The 20,284-nt window shown below is 39.6% G+C and overlaps 1 protein-coding gene across 3 annotated transcripts in view; it reads left to right on the top strand.

Moving 5' to 3' along the window:
• The window catches only part of mapre2 (microtubule-associated protein, RP/EB family, member 2), an 86,155-nt gene that overhangs the window by 17,555 nt on the left and 48,316 nt on the right, over positions 1–20,284 (top strand). The window contains exon 1 of one of the 3 annotated variants that reach the window (XM_048529046.1): positions 12,353–12,567. The exons of the other annotated variants lie outside the window; for them this stretch is intronic. Coding sequence (XP_048385003.1) covers positions 12,437–12,567 — 131 coding nt within the window. The 5' untranslated portion in view covers positions 12,353–12,436. Of the gene's footprint in view, positions 1–12,352; positions 12,568–20,284 lie in introns of those variants that run through there. 3 annotated transcript variants of the gene reach the window in all.

The raw sequence follows: 20,284 nt of genomic DNA, 5'->3' as shown, positions 1-20,284 counted from the left end.
GCCATTTGCCTTCCAATTCCCAATGAACTTGGACAACGACTTTTTGTGATTCCTGGATGAGGACTCCCAAATCCCTCTTTCTGTAGCTTTCTCTAGCCTTTCTCTATTTAAATAATATTCTGTTCCTCTATGCTTCCTGCCAAAGTGTATAACCTCACATTTATCCTCAATATATTCCATCTGCTAAGGTTTTACTCACTCACCTAACCAGTCTACATTATCCTTTGTGTCATCCTCCCAACTATTTTTCTGTCATCTGCAAAGCTAGCTATAATATGTTCACATTTCTCGTCCAAGTCATTAGTTTATACTGTAAATAATTGTGGCACCAGCACTGATTTTTGTAGCACACCATTAGTTACAGGTTGCCATCCTGAAAATGTTCCCCTTAACTCAACTCTCTGTCTCTACAGTTAGCCAATCCTCTCTATGTTAAAACATTACATCCAACACCATGCGCTTTTCTCTTATTAAGTAGCCTAATGTGTGGCACCTTATCAAATTCCAAATTTATTACATCCATTGTGGAGCGGGAGGAACACAGCAGACCAGGCAGCATCAGAGGAGCAGGAAAGTGGACATTTTGGGTCAGGGCCCTTCTGAAGAGTTCCTGAAAACCATTGCAACCTGTAACCATTATAGTTTGTCTTAAAAACATATCTGGTCCACTAATGTCCTTTTAGGGAAGGAAATCTTGCATCTTTACCTGATCCAGCCTATATGTGATATTAGATCTACATAGTTGACTCTTATTGGCTTTATAGACCATTTCAAAGAGAAAATCAGTTCAAGGACATGCCAGCTTTGCCAGTGATGCTGAAACCCCACAGAAGAATTTAAAAGTACTAAAGTTAAATCTAGATATGCCCACTGGTTCAGCCTCCTAGAATGGTGCTTTATTTTTCTTTACTTAGGTTGGAAAATATCTCTTGAATTAAATGCTACTGAAATTTCACAGTGAGAATATTTAAAGTCAAAAGCTATCAATGCTCCAGGAAACAATGAACACTTGTAAACGATAAATAAGTGAACTAGCACAACCTAAGCTTGTATCTAAGTACGAGTGTAATTTTTGTCAGTTCTTTGACTCAAGTGATTTAGTTACCAAGGCAGCTAGAAGACCTAGCACAGTGAAACTTATTTCACCATGTGAAGGGAATATGGTGCAAGGAAACATCTTTTGTTAGAGTCAGCAAAGCTAGGTCATGAAATCTACGTAAGGCTGAGTGGAAGGTTTTTAAGCAATGAGGAAATTGAGGGTTATGGGGGGAAAAGGCAAAGTGAAGTTGACAATTGTCAGATCAACCATAATCTCATTGACCATCAGAGCAGTCTTGATGAGCTGAAAGACCTACTTCTGCACTTTTTTTGTTTTATAGACACATGTTCAGGGATAAATCAATAGGATAGCTGTAATTGTACAGGTGCCTGATTACGATTGTTTATTTGTTTCTTTAGAATTTTTTTTGGAAATTAATATCCACAGCAAAAAGCATACTTTTATGCTGAAGTGAATTAAAATATGTCTTGAAGCAGAACTGATATCCAAGAATATATTTCAATTACAAATTTTATAAAATCTGAACTTGACTATCATATTTATTGATCGTTCCCAATTACGTAGAGGGCCATTAAGAATCAACTATACAGCTGTGGGTCTGGGGTCACATGTAGGCCAGACCAGGTAAAGATGGCAGTTTCCCTTCCCTAAAGAACACTAGTGAACTAGATTTTTTTTATTACAATTAACGATGGTTTCATGGTCACTACTGGATGAATAATTCCATATTTTTATTGAATTCAAATTCCACTGTCAGCAGGTGCTGCCAAGAACAGCAAAAGTATAGACGTTGATGGAGTTTTGGGCATCTAAGTTCAGAGAGAACCATGAGTGCTTTGGGGATGTCATTTATACACTAAATTTTTTTAAATCAAACTTTAGTGCTATAGCTGTTCCACTGAAGGATTTGTTATAGATGGAAACAAAAATTAAGATCAAGAAAAATTGGGATCAAGAAAATGTCAAAGTCTTTTAAGAGTCTGAAAGCCATCTTAATCATTGAACTATTGCTGGATGCGTCTAATTAACCTGTCTTGAACATCCCATGTAAATGCAACAGTCAAGAAGGTACAATGATGCCTCCTCTTCCTCAGGTGGCTCAGGAAATTTGACATTTCCATAAGGTCCCTCATCAGCTTCTACAGAGGCACCATTGAAAGCATACTGTCTGGGGGTATAACCACTTGGTATGGCAACTGCTGTGCCCTGGACCATAAGCTACAGAAGGTGGTGTGCATAGTCCAGACCACCATGGAAGCCAATCTTGCATCCACAGACTCTATTTACATGACTCGCTGCCAGGGAAAGGCGGCCAACGTCAACAAAGACCCATCTCAACCTGGTAATGATCTCTACAATCTCTTCTGTTGGACAGAAGATATAGAAACCTGAATACGTGCATGAGCAGGTCAGGAACAGCTTCTTTCCAGATGTTATCAGACTGTTGAATGGTCTCTAGCCTCAAATGATGTAATCTGTATGCCTCTAAAACTTTTTGATGTGAACATTCTTTTCTTGCTATGATCTGTCTATGTTGCTTGTAAACAAAGCTTTTCACTGTTCCAGTACCCGTGATGACAAAATTCTCCCTCTTTTTCCCTCTCCTCTTTCCCCCCCACCCCACCCACCCCGCAGTGACTGATGCCAGTGACCTGGAGTGTGAATGTAATCATACTCCAAAAAGATGGGTCAGGCATCACAATGATACCTTTCTAAAATATTAAATTGACATCAAAAACTTCCATTATGGAGAAGAAAACCATAAAAGTGGTACTGACTCTTAGATGTCTTGAAATATTCTACCACAGATGTAGGGAGAAATTGATTATATACAGATCATAATCCTACCTTTTGCGACATAATCTGACATTTTGGCTTTTGAATTGTTTCAATGGCGTTTGCAAATATAGCTCCATAATTTAAAAACTGTTATCCACATTGCAGTGATAATTTATCTAAAGCTTAATTTTTTGCTTTGAATTACCTGAGTATCAATACAGAAAAATAACTGTAATAGTTAGTGTAAATTATGTGTAGTTGTTTCCCTTGCATGCTGATGTGTTGTAGATAAAATGTTTCATTTTTCCTCAGTACACATTTATGAGGAGATGTGATCCATTTACCAATGTTTTAGAAAATTACTCAGATTCGTCTTGGACTTCAAACAAAAGACACGGTAGAGGAGAGAGATCCTAATGGAGCAGACTATATCAAGCAACTTCTCCTATTGAGCAGCAGGCAGTGTGCCATTGTGATCAAGCCTGAAGATACTGTTCAACATTTAAAGTCCTTCTGCTATTGGACAACATTTATGAAATAGTCTGGACTGTGCTAAGATGCACAATGGAAAACAATTTAAGATAATCAGATGAGCACAAATCATCACATTTGTGCTGTCTATAAGTTATATATCTGAACACATGGGGATCTGGCTTTATTGTAGGCAAAGGGGATTTGTATGTTCATTGCACCATTCTTATTGGAGGAGAGAAGGGATTCTAGAGACTGCTAATCTCTGCTGCTTTTGCATGGCAATATGTTGACCAATAAGGGTCTACTTGTCCGTTGTGATTAAATACTGCTACATCTGTATGTCTTCAATGGTACAAATGCTCAATATCCTCTTCTCAAACTCTAAATTCTTTTTCTGAAGTCAATTTCTTGTGTGCTAGTCCTGCTGAGTGTGAGACAAACTTTTTTTTAATCCTTTTTAGCAATAATTCAAGCTTTGTCAAAAGCTTTTGCATCTCTGGTTTATTACTGAAAAAAATTAACTTGCTTGTTGGCTGACAGTCTTAATAGCAAATGTATGTAGTCTGATGGCTGTAAATTGGCTATATCACCAATCTAGTTAAATTTCTAACTTGTAATCAGTGCAGCAGCGGGACCAGAAAAGGAAACAGCACACACCTCCAAACTCAGCGTTCAAAAATTCTTTTAAACAAGAACAAACCTTGAGGATATGATAAAATCCCATGGTAGCTGAGCATCCCTGGCAAGGCCAGCATTTGTTGCTGACTTGTAATTGCCCTCGAATGCGGTGGTGAGCAGGTTTTTGAACTGCAATAATCCGTGTGGTGTAGGTATGCCCACAACGCTGAGTTTTCCAGGATTTTGACTCTGCCAATTTTTGATTGAATATTTGAAGTTTTGAAGGGGGATTTTGCTTACGTTATTGTATTGTTGAGCTTTCCTACTGGAGACCAAAATCAACCCATCTCAAACCTGTTCAGTTCAGCTGTTTTAGGTTTGTTAGGGATACAAACAGAAAGCAGTACTAGAACACTGATGACAAATGATACCAAAGCTCATTAAGTCCAGGCAAAATAAAACAGTACACTAAGGACCGGAACCTGGCTTGTAATTGGAGACATCCGCCCTGAAATAAAGACACTTGTACCCGCAAAGAATCTGAAAACATACCAAAACCTAGCCTATAATGGGAATCGCCAAGTATTCAAGTCAATTACTCTTGGGGCTGGATAACAAGGTGTTGAGCTGGATGAACACAGGCCAAGCAGCATCTTAGGAGCAGGGAAGCTGTTGTTTCGGGCCCAGATCATCAAAAACGTGTACCTAATTCTGAGATTAAGCCTGTACTAATATAAAGCTGTTGATGAAATATATCTTGTTAATAGTATGGTTAATAATCAATTTGATTTTGGATTTGTCCACCTGCACGTATTTCCTTTTAAATGAAGACAGAAGAGCGATTTGGAATGTTTACCTTATTCTCCAAAGAGTAAGCTTCCATTCATCAGTGTGTCTATAGTTTTAAGACTCTGAAATGATATTGTTGGTCAAACCCTGGAGGTCCCTGCCTGCCCCCTTCCCCCAAGTTTTTGTTGTAACAGTACTTCATTTTTTTAAAAAAAAATGACAGCTGATGGATATTAATAAAAGTTGCTGGCTAGGGGCCCACTTGATAATTTTGTTGCTGGTATTTTATATAGTGTAACAGTACTAAATGGATTGTTGGGTATCAGTAAATGATGTATCACTTCCTTTTTTCAAAAAAAAAGTCCTCCAGAAAGATCACTTAAAGCAAACCTAAAGCATAAATTCTGAGAAAACTGTGTGTGCTGATAATATCAACATTGTTCCAAGTCAGGAAGATATGTAGCTTTGAGGCAAACTTGTTAGGTGGTCGTGTTTCCATTCACCTGCTTCCGGTGATTGAGGTTGTGTTTTTTGGAAGGCAGTTGAGGGAAATTAGTGATTTGCTACCTTGTACCTCATTGATGCCACTGTTTGCTGATGGTGGATCGGTGGAGTGCTGATCAAACGGGGTTTGTTGTCATGGATGGAGTTGAGCTGCTTGAGTGTTATTGGAGTTGCACTCATTCAGGCTAGCAGTGAGTCTTCTATCACACTTTTTGTGCCTTTTTTTTATAAATGGTAGGTAAGCTTGGAGTCAACAAATGCAGATTAGATTTTCTTGTGCAAGCATACCTACAAAAGGAAAGGAATAGTGTGATGGAGCAACTTGGAGTATATATATTATTTTACTTTGTGAAGGAGCAACATGTTTGGGAACATATCATGAAGGCACATTACTTCCAAATATAGAATCTGTTAGGGTATGTTAACCTGTATTCCATTATATTGAGAATGATTCTATAAACTATTTTTTAACTATTCCTCAGATCCTGCTGAATCTTGATATAGTCGGGCCCCATGGAGCACTCAAGCAGTGAGGCAATAAGGGTAGAACTCAGAAATAGGAAGGATGCAGTAACAATGTTGAGGCTGTACTACAGGCCTCCCAACAGCGAGCGTGAGATAGAGGCACAAATATGTAAACAGATAATGGAAAGGTGTAGGAGAAACAGGGTGGTGGTGATGGGAGATTTTAATTTTCCCAACATTGACTGGGATTCACTCAGTGTTAGGGGTCAAGATGGAGCAGAATTTGTAAGGTGTATCCAGGAGGGTTTTCTGGAGCAGTATGTATGTAGTCCAATTTGGGAAGGGGCCGTACTGGACCTAGTGCTGGGGAATGAACCCGGCCAGGTGGTTGATATTACAGTAGGAGATTACTTTGGAAATAGCGACCACAATTCTGTAAGTTTTACAATACTCATGGACAAGGATAGGAGTGGTCCTAAAGGAAGAGTACTAAACTGGGGGAAGGCCGACTATACCAAGATTCGGCAGGATCTGACGAATATAGATTGGGGGAAACTGTTTGAAGGTAAATCCGCATTTGATATGTGGGAGGCTTTTACGGAGAGGTTGACTAGCGTGCAGGAGAGACATGTTTCTGTGAAAATGAGGAATAGAACTGGCAAGATTAGGGAGCCATGGATGACAGGTGAAATTGTGAGACTAGCCAAGAGAAAAAAGGAAGCATACATGAGGTCTAGGTGACTGAACACAGACGAAGCTTTGCAAGAATATCGGGAATGTAGAGCGAATCTGAAACGAGGGATTAAGAGGGCCAAGAGAGGACATGAGATATTGCTGGCAAACATGGTTAAGGAAAATCCCAAAGCCTTTTATTCATGTATAAAGAGCAAGAGGGTAACTAGAGAAAGGATTTGGCCCACTTAAGGACAAAGAAGGAAAGTTATGCGCTGAGTCAGAGAAAATGGGTGACATTCTTAACGAGTACTTTGCATCGGTATTCACCAAGGAGAGGGACATGACGGATGTTGAGGTTAGGGATAGATGTTTGCTTAGTCTAGGCCAAGTTGACATAAGGAAGGAGGAAGTGTTAGGCATCCTAAACGAAATTAAGGTGGACAAGTCCCCAGGTCCGGATGAGATCTATCCCAGGTTACTGAGGGAAATGAGAGAGGAAATAGCCGGGGGCCCTAACAGATATCTTTGCAGTGTCCGTAGACAGGTGAGGTCCCAGAGGATTGGAGACTTGCTAATGTTGTCCCCTTGTTTAAGAAGGGCAGCAAGGATAATCCAGGTAATTATTGACCGGTGAGCCTGACGTCAGTGGTAGGGAAGCTACTGGAGAAGATACTGAGGAATAGGATCTATTTCCATTTGGAAGAAAAAGGGCTTATCAGTGATGGGCAACATGGTTTTGTGCAGACAAGGTCATGTCTTACCAACTTAATACAATTCTTTGAGGACATGACAAAGTTGATTGAGGGAAAGGCTGTAGATGCCATATACATGGACTTCAGTAAGGTGTTTGATAAGGTTCCCCATGGCAGGCTGATGGAGAAAGTGAAGTCACATGGGGTCCAGGGTGTGCTAGCTAGATGGATAAAAAACTGGCTAGGCAACAGGAGACAGGGTAGTAGTAGAAGGGAGTTTCTCAAATTGGAGACCTGTGACCAGTGGTGTTCCACAGGGATCTGTGCTGGGACCACTGTTGTTTGTGATATATGTAAATGATCTGGAGGAAGGTGTAGGTGGTCTGATCAGCAAGTTTGCTGATAGTGAAGGGGACTGTCAGAAATTACAGCAGAATATAGATAGACTGGAGAGTTGGGCAGATAAACGGCAGATGGAGTTCAATCCGGGCAAATGTGAGGTGATGCATTTTGGAAGATCAAATTCAAGGGTGAACTATACAGTAAATGGAAAAGTCCTAGGGAAAATTGATGAACAGAGAGATCTGGGTGTTCAGGTCCATTGTTCCCTGAAGGTGGCAATGCAGGTTAATAGGGTGGGCAAAAAGGCATACGGCATGCTTTCCTTCATTGGGCGGGGTATTGAGTACAAGAGTTGGCAGGTCCTGTTGCAGTTATGTAGGACTTTGGTTTGTCCACATTTGGAGTACTGTGTGCAGTTCTGGTCGCCACATTACTAAAAGGATGTGGATGCTTTGGAGAGGGTGCAGAGGTGGTTCAGCAGGATGTTGCCTGGTATGGAGGGTGCTAGCTATGAAGAAAGGTTGAGTAGATTAGGGTTATTTTCATTAGAAAGATGGAGATTGAGGGGGGGACCTTTTTTGAGGTCTACAAAATCATGAGGGGTATAGACAGGGTGGATAGCAAAAAGCTTGTCCCCCAGAGTGGGGGACTCAATTACTAGGGGTCATGAGTTCAAAGTGAGAGGGGGAACGTTTAAGGGAGATATGCGAGGAAAGCTCTTTGCGCAGAGGGTGGTGGGTGCCTGGAACGCGTTGCCAGCGGAGGTGGTAGATGCAGATACGTTAGTGTCTTTTAAGATATATTTGGACAGGTACATGGATGGGCAGGGAGCAAATGGACACAGACCGTTAGAAAATAGATGACAGGTTAGATAGACGATCTTGATCGGCGCAGGCTTGGAGGGCCGAAGGGCCTGTTCCTGTGCTATAGTTTTGTTTGTTCTTTGTTCTTTGTTAAAATGGATGGTGGAGCTGAATAATGATATGTTCAAGCATTATTTCATAGTGCAAAGATACATTTTGTAGGGAATTGATTCTGAGCAGCAAGAATGATATCTCCTTTAGGAGAGGATAAGGATGAGGGTATCATGCAATACTCAATATTAGCTGTTGTATCTAGTAAGTGTGTGAAGAGAGATGGTGTTTTCTGCTTTTTGTGTGCTAGTTTACTTGTTTTTACCTCCTTACCACTGGATAGCTGGAGACCAAGAGTTGGTCTTTAGGGCACAAACCATCATTTTGTGAACGAGGTGGCTGACGCCATTGGTTAGCCAGAACGGGCTTCAGTAGGAAACTTTTTTAGTGGAAGAAGCAACTTAAAGCACATCGATATGAAAAAAAAGATGAATTTCCAACTTAAAACTATGCTAACAAAACCCAATTAACAAGCAGAGTTTACAAAATGTAAACATTATTTGGTGTGGAAGTACTGAAACTGAAATTAATCATAGCATCTGCACGATGCAGGAGACAGTCATTTGGCTTGTTGTGCCTTTGCTGACAATCTGAAGGATCAACATACCTCATTTCCCCTTTTGATGTGCACATTGTTCATTTGCAAATAATATTCAATTCCCCTGTTGAATGGTTCAGGTGAGCTCACCTCCACTACTCAAGCAGTGCATTCTGGATCCTAAAAACTCACTATTAATGTCCTTAGATTGTCACTGTTACTTTTGTCTTAAAAATGTGCCTTTTTGTTCTGGGTTCTTCCACCAATTGAAATTGATTCCTTTTCTCTAACTACTCTGCCCGGATGGCTCATGATTTAGAATACCAAAATTAATTCTCTTCATAACTTTGACATTGTCTTAAGATCATATCAACACCATGGAAGTAATGTGATTTAAACAATAGTTAAAAGAATTCAGAGTGCTATTTCAAATACATGTAAATTAAAGTATCCAAACTATGTTTCTCCCAAATAATGTGCCCAAATAATATCCATTTCCAAACATGTTGCTCCTTCTCATATACAGTAAGAATACTTTGCCCCAGTATGGGTGGTTTATGCAAATAGAAAAGTTATCTTAGGAAATGTCTCTCTCAATTGTCATTTTTGATGTTTGTCCCGACTGTCTTGGCGAGGTCATTGGAGGAATTCCATATTTTGGAAGGTATTTGTCAATTCAAGGTTTTTGACAAGATTTGTACCTTGGCTTGTTGCTGAGTTGCTCGCTGAGCTGGTAAATTTGTTTGCGAACGTTTCGTCACTGTGCTAGGTAACATCATCAGTGCGCCTCTGGTGAATGGTGACAAAATATTTGTGAACAAACTTACCAGCTCAGTGAGTAAATCAACAACCACATATTTGCCAATTTCCTACGGACTTCGAGTAGGATCATAACCAAAAACAATCTTTGGGATTTGTGAAATGGGGTTATTATTAGATTAGAACAGGTGTACACAATCAAGCCTCTATTTTAAAAGTTGTACAGTTTGTCTTAATTGAATTTATATTGTTTCACACAAGTAAATAGTAGGATGAGTGCTGGTAAGGGAGGTTGAAATATGCAAGCTCACTTAGCTTGTTTGTATATTGCACGCACTTAAGCACGCACTGTCATAATTATCCCCTTGTCTGAAATTAGATTCTTGACCCTTTCCTTACTCTGAGATAACACAGTGTGGAGCTGGATGAACACAGCAGGCCAAGCAGCATCTTAGGAGCACAAAAGCTGACATTTCGGGCCTAGACCCTTCATCAAAAAAGGGTTTTTCTGATGAAGGGTCTAGGCCTGAAATGTCAGCTTTTGTGCTCCTAAGATGTTGCTTGGCATGCTGTGTTCATCCAGCTCCACACTTATCTCAGATTCTCCAGCACCTGCAGTTCCTATTGTCTTTTTTTCCTTCCTCTGTCCAGTTTGTTACTTGTTCTGTAACTTTAGTGATGTCTCCTGAGCAACCCTATCCCAACTAGTTTAATGTCCTTGTGACTACTATTTGACACTTTCACTAAGATCCTGATCCAAATGAAGTCTATGTCCATGCCTTTTTATCCAAATAGTGATGCCAATGCCTTGTGAAATGAAACCCCTCTTTCCCACATATCCCTTTTTGTCACGGGTTTACTTCCCTAATGTTCTTCTGTCTTCACCAATTTGCATGTTGCTCAGGTAATAATCCAGTAGTTAGAACTCTTGAGGTCCTCTTCTTTAGTTTTGTCCCTAATCCTGATATTCCCCAAACAAGTTCTTTTGCTTATGTTGTTGGCAATACTCTTGCCTATATTGTTGGCCACGCTTCATATCCTTTCAAGCCAGTTTGAGATTTTTCCTTATTTTGGCACCAGTCAGGCAATGCACAATGTGGGATTCTTGATCCTGCTTAAAAAGGATGCTGTCTGTATCTCTAATTACAGTATCCCCTTCCACTATTTTTCATTTTGCTCCTTCAACTTAAGTAGATTCCTGTGCTGTGGTGCAGTGGCCAATTTGTCTATCCTCCCTACAGTCCTTTCTATCATTGACACAGGGAGCAAGTACTTCATGCTTCTTGGACAAGGTCAAGAACGGAGCTCCTCCAATACCAAATTCAATGCTGTAACATATTTGGATTTCTACAATACATTCAAAATGGCACCACATAAAAGGTTATTGCACACGATAGGATCTCATTATTTTAGGGGTAATATATGAGCATGGATTAAAAAGATTGGTTAGCACACAGAAGAGAGTCAAGATTAAAGGATATTTTCCAGGTTAGAAATGCACATACTAGTGAATTGCAAGATGGATCATTCCTAAGGCCTCCCTTGTTAACCACTTGAAGGGGGCAGAGCATAATGTATTCAAAGTTGCTAATGATGCACAAATAGGTGGAAGGGCATGTTGTGATGAGGATATGAGAAATCTACAAGAGGATATAAATAGTTTGGGCAAACAATTAGCAAATAAGAGCTTAATGTAGGAAATTGTGATGTCATATACTTTGGTAGGCAGAATCAAAAGATATTTTATTGTTTAAATGAATACTCCCAAAAAGGTGTAGCACAGGGATCTGAATGTTGACCTGTATTAAACAATGTATGCAGATGCAGCAAGTAATTAGAAGGCAAATAGAATTTTGGCTTTTATTGCAAGGGGATTGAGTTCAAAAATAGGAAAGTGTTGAAGTTGAATCTGGAGTACTATTTACAGTTTTGGTCCCTGTATTTGAGAGAGTGTGTACTCACATTATAGGCAGTTCAAAAGAGATTCAAAAGGCTAATTCTTGGGATGAAGAGGTTGACATTTCTGAAAAGATTATGCCTTTTAATTATTAGTTTAGAAGAAAAGTATGATCTTGTGGAAACATACAAGATTCTGAGGAGACTTGGCAGGGAGATGTTGAGGCGATGTTTTTATTAACAGGTAAATCTTGAACTGGGGACATACTTGCAGAATAAGAGGGCGCTCATTTAAACCTGAGAGACAAAGGAATTTCTGCTCCTGGAGAACAGTAAATGTGTGAAATCCTCTGCCTCGGTTGTGGAGGCCAGATTACTGAATGTATTTGAAGAGGATGTAGATACTTCTCAATTAGATATTTCAAAAGTTTGAGGAGCTGGGGCAGATCAGTCATGATCTTATTTGACATTAGGGCAGGCTGAGTGGCTCTCCCACTGTCTGTCTGTCTCTCTCGTGTTCTTATAATAATCCGTTTTAGAAAGCAGGAAAGATGCTGTAAATGGAACAGAAGGTGAATAATTCCTTGTACCTGTCCAGAAGTCATTTACATGCCTGGAAATGATGATGGTTGAATGAATAGGTAACTTTTGGAAAGGCAGGTCTAGGCAGTGAGGTTTGTACAACCATTGGAAGGGTCTTGCTTCCGAGATATTGACGTGGCTCTGCTAAATTCCTGTGTGGTTATGAAGATCTGAAGAGTTAGCTGGTTACTATGGTAAAACCCTGTCACGTGATGAAGTTACTGCTGAACGTCTCCAGATTTTTCTCTCTTACGTTTGACGTCATTCGTGAGGTCAAGCAGAGCCCTGTTGTGAAGAAACGGGCTCAGAGCCTACTCTACAGTACGCAGTCAGATATTTGTAGTCTGGGATGGTTCCGATGCCTGGTCCCACACAACAAGCACTTTCCCCAAATGGTGAGAATAATAACGACATCGTTCAGGACAATGGCACCATTATTCCTTTTCGGAAGCACACAGTGAGAGGAGAGCGTTCTTACAGGTAACCGTTTTTGATTTAGATATGGCTGGAGACTGCAGAAGAATGAGGAAATGTAATGGGTTACATAATAAAACTGCATCTGCCTAGATATGGTTAATAGTTTTTATTATTGGTATGTTTTATTGTCTTTTGAAATGGTGTGCCTTATTATTGTGTGGAGTCTATGCACAACAGTAGCATTGATTGGCCCGCTTTTTTTTATGAATGCCCTTGTGCTTTTTCTCCTTCCTTCCTTCCTTCCTTCCTTTCTCCCTCCCGGTTTCTGTTAGTTCTGTATACGCCGCTATTTCGGATAAGAATTATTCTTGTCATTATCGGACTACGCCATTCTAGTTACTGAAGACGAGACACTATTTTCTAAATTAAAAATAGTAAACGGATGAATAGGATACTCCCCAATGAATTTTTAAAGTATGGATTCCCTTGAATTGAGCGGTGGTGGTATTATTGAGCAAACCAGATTGATGGAGCTTGTAAAATTCAGGGGTCTGATTGGTGGATTGCCTGACTGTCGAGGTCACCATGTCATGCATTCAGTGAGATTTCCTCTTGTAGCTGGTTTGTACAAAGAAACTGGACCTTTTGCAACCATTGAGGTAATCTAGGGAAATGAGCAGTAGTTGGAGAATACATTCCAAATTTTGTTTTGGGGGAGGGAAATGTTAAGCCGAACCTTTTTTTAAAATATAGCTGTGAAACAGGACGAACAGAGCTGGTATGATTTCTTCATTAATTGGGAAATTGGGTGGAGATCATTTGCTTTAATAAATCACACATTCTTAAGTTTAGATTTTTGTCAAAGCTTTCATAAATGATCAGTTGCCTGAAAAAGACCTCAGGAATTTGTGTACAACTATGGCTTTTGCTTGGTAGTTGTCTATCTTTAATTATTAAACACACTGTCAGACATTTGGCTTCTAAATATTCTTTGGCTGTATATTAGGCCTAAGACACTCTTTTTGCGTGCATTACTGACTTGAACTTGAATTTTTATTTGATGCATTTAAGTCAGTAATCATTTTAATTTTGGAAAATATTTTGAAATGAATTACTAGCTTTAACAATAATAACTATTTGTAATCACAATACAATGCCTCGCTTAAACTGTTTGCTTTGCTATTTATAAGAACAGTAGAGTATTTTGAATTGCAGTTGTTATGCAAATTTTTAACCAAATAACTAATCTCCATTCAAATTTCCTTTACTGAATGTTCTCACTATGTTGTGTAATCAATATATTCTACAATTCATCTGTAAATATTAATTTATAAATGTGATTAATTGTGAAATTACACACAATTTTTTATAGAAGGCTGTTCTTTTCAAAGTTTCATCAGCTTACTTTAGTTATTTGCAGAATTGACATTGTTGCTTAATTACATAATACAACAGCCAAAATCATAGTTTGTTCCATTGAATGAAACGGAAGTCACCGGAAGTTATAGTTTTATACATGTTACGGTGTATGAGTTTGCTTATGAGCTTTCTGAAATGCCACCTCAAATAGTAATACATACGTAGTTTTATAATGGATGTTGAATATTCTTCTTGTGTTGTGTTTTTGATTTATGCTTCCTCTAGAAATGTAATCCCAAAAATATTGCTAGTTAGTTGATCACTATAATAAAAGGCTATTCTTGGAAAGCAAATCTTTTCAAAGTTTATACCTATTACATTCTCAAAACAAATTGATCAGATTTGAAAATAATTGTCAACAAATATTTTCTGAGAAACAGTAGTGGTCCATAGATAAATAGTCACTGGTGTACTGGTAGCCAAAGATTTTTAGATATCCCATTTAGATGGCATTATGGAATTAAACTTCTTCATTTGCTGTATACAGAATCTAAACAGCCTGGTTGGACACAATTTATCACTCCCTGAAGACATTGAATTTTACCATGCTTTGTTTTCTGAAAATTGTCCAGTCTCTTAATGGAGTGATCTTCCTTCATGTGCATGTTTGGATAGTAAGTGTTGATTCTCCATTCAAAGGAGAAGAGAATTGCAACTGACCCTGGTACTGTTTTTGCTTGATATCCACAATAAAACACTTGTAGCAAGATCATTAGTTATAAATAAGGAACTTAAACCTTTGATTCTGTTCTAACAATCTGAGGTCAATTGTAATATCCCTTTCCAAACCAAAGGAGATCATCAACTTTGGGCAGACTATACTCTGTTCCTGTGGCTCTGCTGTGCAGTACGTTTATAGTCAAGAGATTTTAGATGGAGAGGCCATTCAGCCTATTATGCCTGTGCCAATAATCAAACATCCATCTATTCTAATCCCATTTTCAGCATTTGGCCGGCAGCTTTGTATGCTATGGCTTTTCAAATGCTTATCTAAATAATGCTTATACGTCTTGAAGGTTTCTTCCTCTAACCGCCCCCCCCCCCCCCCCCCCCACCCTTTTAGAACAGTGAGTTGGATGGATGGGAAAAAAAATCCTCAAATCCCTTCTCATTCTCCTGATCCTTACCTTTTTAAAACTCATTCCGATTATTGACCTCTCTATTTTGGGAATGTTTCTGTCAATCAGTCCGGTCTGTGCCTCTGGGACTTTGTACACCTCAATTAGATTTTTCTTGTCGTTCTTGGCCCTAAGGAAAACAACCCCAGACTGTGTAATATCTCCTTGCAGCTCAATCTCTCCAGCCCAGGCCACATGCTGGTCAATCTCTCATGCACCCTCTCTAGTGTAGTTATATCTTTCCTGTGGTGTTGTGATCAAACTTGCTCCACAGGTGGAGAACTGTATGACTAATATGAGATAGGCCAGAATGTGAAATTTTGAGACTCTAGTCAAATGAGGCACAATTATATTATATAGAAGATCAGGTCTAACTGGTGTTTATATCTAAGACGTCCAGTTATATCTGTTCCAGGTGAGTCTGGCTTCATTTTGGTTGTGAATGTAAAAACAAATAGGAGCTTCCAATACCACTTTGACTTGGTAAAATTGAGCATGTATATCAAGAGCCGTACAGCTGAGTATTTAACCTGGTGTATTGAGTTAAGTTGAACCTGCAGTTCTGGGCTGGCATATATGTTTGACACAAGCCGCCTTTTTTTCTGGTCACCTCTTCATCTTTGTTTAGTGTTGAGAGTGGTGATAATCCTTGTTAAAAAGGTGTAGAGCTGGATGAACACAGCAGGCCTAGTAGCATTAGAGGAGCAGGAAACCTGACGTTTCAGGCCTAGATCCTCCTCCAGAAGAAGGCCTGCGGTGTTCATCCAGCTCTACACCTTGTTATCTCAGATTCTCCAGCATCTGCAGTTCCTACTACCTCTGATAATCCTTGTCAATCTTTTTATGCTTTCCCTGGTATCTCCGTAACCTTATTAAGTAGCGTCATCAACTGAACTGTGCTTAGTTCTTGAAGTGCTTTTTGTTTAATTCCTCCTGCCAAAATGAACAATTTATTTTCTCCATTATATCCCTTCTGTCGCACCTTTGTACACTATGGTCACCTAACCTCCTTCCTTTTGTAGTGTCCTTGTGTCCTCTTCCTAACTTAACTCATTTATACAAATTATGGAACATTTGAGGCCCCAGTTCCGATCCTGTGGCATCGCACTCATTACACCTAGATAACCATAAAAATAACTTAGTTGTTTGAACCAAAGTCTTATGTAAATCTTGCAGTTATTTTTAAGAAATGTATTCCTACAGAATGCTTGTTTTGCTTTTCTCATGATCCCTTCTTACATGCATCATTTCTGATGAAGGGCCTAGGCCCAAAATGTCAGCTTTTGTGCTTCTGAGATGCTGCTTGGCCTGCTGTGTTCATTCGGCTCTACAGTTTGTTATCTCGGATTCTCCAGTATCTGTAGTTCCCATTATCTCCTCTCATTATTTGTTTAATTTGTGCCTAGGGTCCTGTTGTGCCTTTATTTTATTTACATACTGATAATTGAAGAAGTATTTTGTCTCACTTCCTCCTACCAAAATGTATGGTGTTCAAATTAAATTCATTTGCTAATTAGCTGTCTATTCTCCAAATGTAGTAATATCTTACCATATTTTATGACAGTCTCCCCCTTCTGTTTGCTGTCCTTTGCCATTTTTTGAAAGTACTTCAGAATTTTTTGATTTAAAAAGTGTTACGACAAGCTGTGTTTCCAGCAGTGATCATCTCTTATGTAATGCCATTTGTTATGATCTAAGTCATGAGTCCACAATGTTTCCCTATTAAAGGATTTCTTGAAGTAGACAAAAATGATCAGTAAATTATGCTGTGTCATTGGCTTTAGTAATAGGGGAATAGTGCACGAGCAAGGTGACATGATCTTGTGTATGACATTTGCTAGACATCATTTAAGATATTGTATCCAGTTCTAGTGCCACATTATAGGAAGAATGTGAAAGCATTGGAGTATGCAGAAGCTGTTTACTACAGTGGTTCCATGGATGAGGAACTTCGGTCATGAGGATAGATTGAATAAGTTGGGACTTCTCTCCTGGAGAAAAGGTTCAGACGAGATCTGGCAGAGGTTTTTGAAATCATGAACGAACTTAATGGGGAGCAATATTTCTGCTTCTAAGGCCTTAGAGATAAAATCTTCTGAGAAAGAAGCAAGGGTAAGTGAGGAAAAATGTTTTGGACCCAACAAGTAGTTTGGGTATGGAATGAATTGTCTGGAAGTGTGATAGAGAGCTTCATTTGAAGCATTCAAAAGGGCACTGCATGTTTAATTGGATAAAAAATATGCAAGGGTACAGGGATAAAGCAGGAGTTTGTAACTAGATAATGAACTGGTGCAGGCATGATGGGCCACATGTCTGTCTACTGTGTAATAATGCACTTCTGATTCTGTTATGTTTCATCTGTCTATTTTTGCTAGGTTTTTTTTACAAACCCTGCAGATTTCAGAGCCATTACTAGTGTAGAATTATTTCTTAATAGCTCAAGTGCAATTTTATTCAAGTTAGATGTCAAAAGAAGTAATCTCTGAATTACACTCAGTTCCAGTGATAGTGAAAATAGGAGAATAAAGCAAATGAATGTATGTTTGGGATGATGGTACAGAAAGAGAATGCTTTTAGATTTCTGGGACATTGGAGCTAGCTCCAGAGGAAAATGCGTCTTGTATAGGTTAGATTGCATCAGAGCTGCAATTCTTTATTCCATTTCTGATCAAGTACTTCCCGACAATGCTTTGTGGACATCATGACATCAGTGCTGCTGCCGTCTCTGATTTGGAATTGAAAAAAAAATTGATCAATTTTGCTTCTAATTTCCACATTGTTCTCACTTTCACCTGGTCTGAGTCTTACCTTTCCTTTCTTGACATCTGTTTCCATTTTGGGGGCAGGCTGACCACTAATCCACAACAAACCTACCAACTGCCACAGTTACTTAAATTATAAAGTCTCATGATCTGCTTTCGGTAAAGATTCCACTTCATTCGCCTACTTTCTGTCACATCTGATCTGATGCTAGTTTTTGCAGTGGCCCTCAATAGTGACCATCTTTTTCCCCCCTCAAATTGAGAATTCCTCTCCACCACAGTTGACAGGGCCTTTAGCCATGTCAAACTTCCCACACTTCTGCCTTCACCTCTTCTCTTCATCCCCACATGAGAGATAAGGTCCCCTTGACCTCACATTCCACTTTACAAACGTTTGATTCCAAAGGATCATTAGCCATTTCTATCACTTTCAGCAGGATTCCACCACCAAACATATTCACCACCTCTCCCTTGTCTGCACCGGACAGGGATCATTCTCTCCAGGGCACCCTGGTCCACTCCCAAAACCCATGTGGCAACTTCACACGCAACAGCAGAAGGTGCACTTCACATCTCATCTACAGTATTCACTGCTCAAATGTGGTCTGCTCTTCAACGGGGAGATGATGCAGACTGAGCCACCATTTTGCAAAACACCTATATTCTGTTGACCAAAAATGACCTTGAGCTTCAGTTGCCTCTCACTTCAGCACTTCATATTCATTGGCGAATGTTTTTGTCTTGGGTCTGCTGTGGTGTTCTAGCAAGGCTCAGCACAAGCTGGAAGAACAGCACATCATTTTTTCTGCTTGGAAACATTGCAGCCTTCAGAAGCCAGCATCAAGTTCAATCATTTTAAAACCTGAACATCATCTTGCACCTACTTTTACCCATCCACATACCAGGCTCTGTTATAACATGGGCTGCTTTCAGCACAGTCAATCCATTTTCACCTGCTTATGATCCACTTTCATCAACATTTTTCTTTCTCCCTGGCTTACTATCATCAACCCCTTTGTTTGCCTAACTGTTGTTCTCTGTGGATTCGACCTGTATCTATCTGCACATTCCTTCCCCCATTTTGGTTGTAAGCTTTTTATGCCAAAGTGCAGATAGATTACAAAGCTGTTTTGGATCCAGTGATGATACTTCACAATTTTTTGTGAATTCCGAAAAAGGGTCACTGGATCCAAAATCTCAACTGTACTTTCTCTTTTCACTGCTGCCAGACCTGCTGAGTTGCTCCAGCAATTTCTGCTTTTGTTTCTTGCTGATCTTCTATGGCACACTTGACAAAGTCACAAACACTAATTTAAATTTATACACAGTAACCCTAAAATTCACTTCTTTCACAATTATTCTGACCCCAACCAAGACCATGCTATTTTTCACGTTAGTCCTACTGCTCTCTCCCAGTAGTCTTTCACCTGACACTCCTCGGATATTAATGCCTGCTTCAAATACCTGTTGAGTTAATTTAACCCACCTCCCAATAACACTAGCTGCCCCTCACAAAAGAAAACTGTCAAGAAAGGAATGGTAAGACTCAGACCAGGTGAAAGTGAGAATGATGTGGAAATTTGAAGCAAAATTGATCATTTTTTTTTTCAATTCCAAATAAGATGGCAGCAGCACTGATGTCATTGATGAACCAGAGAAAGAGTTGTGGGGAAGTACTTGATTAGAATTGGAATAAAGAATGTCCCATGTGGTCCACAAAGACAGGCATAACTGGGGCCCATGTCGGCACTCATAACGACACTTTGGATCTAAAGACTGTGAGAGCAATTCAAGGAGAAACTGCTCAAAGTGAGATGAGCTTGGTAAGGTAGTCAAGGGTGGGCATAATTCGAGCCTTCTCTCCAGGAAGAGGAGAGCCCCAAGACCATTTTGATTGGGAATGGATGTTTTGAAGGATCGAAAGAGGAAGCGGCTGGTGCCCGTGAGCAGGAAATTCTGAAACTTCTGTAAAGCAACAGAAGAATCATGGATATAGGAGGGGAAGGGATTAGGCAAGGGGAGAAGAATTCAAGCCAAAATGGGAAGAGAGAAATTCTTTGGCAAGAACAGGCAGGTTTGTGTATTTCCCATGGTAATCCTGTTCCTGGATTTTGGGGCAATAAAATAGAAGTGAGCTTTGAGGGGTTGGGTGACTGAGCTTGGAAACTGTGGTGGATTAGCAAGCTTAATTTACAAGGGAATATGAGAGGTGCAAGAGTTATGTACTGTAATGGGGGAGTTTAATTTACCAGTGTAAACTACGATAGGGTAAAAGGCAGAGGGGACCAGGAGTTTCTCATTCAGGAAAATTTTTGACAGAAGGGAGGCATTGCTCGACTAGAATAAATCAAAAGCATTGTCGGTGCTGGAAGTCTGCAACAAAAACAGATTGTTGGAGAAGCTCAGCAAGTCTGGCAGCATCTGTGCAGAGAGAAAATTTGAGTCCAGTGATTGATCTTCAGAACTGGCTCTGAAGAACAG

Source organism: Stegostoma tigrinum, chromosome 5 (genome assembly GCF_030684315.1).
Source record: "Stegostoma tigrinum isolate sSteTig4 chromosome 5, sSteTig4.hap1, whole genome shotgun sequence".
NCBI classification, from domain to species: Eukaryota; Metazoa; Chordata; class Chondrichthyes; order Orectolobiformes; family Stegostomatidae; genus Stegostoma; species Stegostoma tigrinum.
The sequence above is the reverse complement of the archived record's forward strand: the minus strand, read 5'-3'. Positions and strand labels throughout refer to the sequence as shown.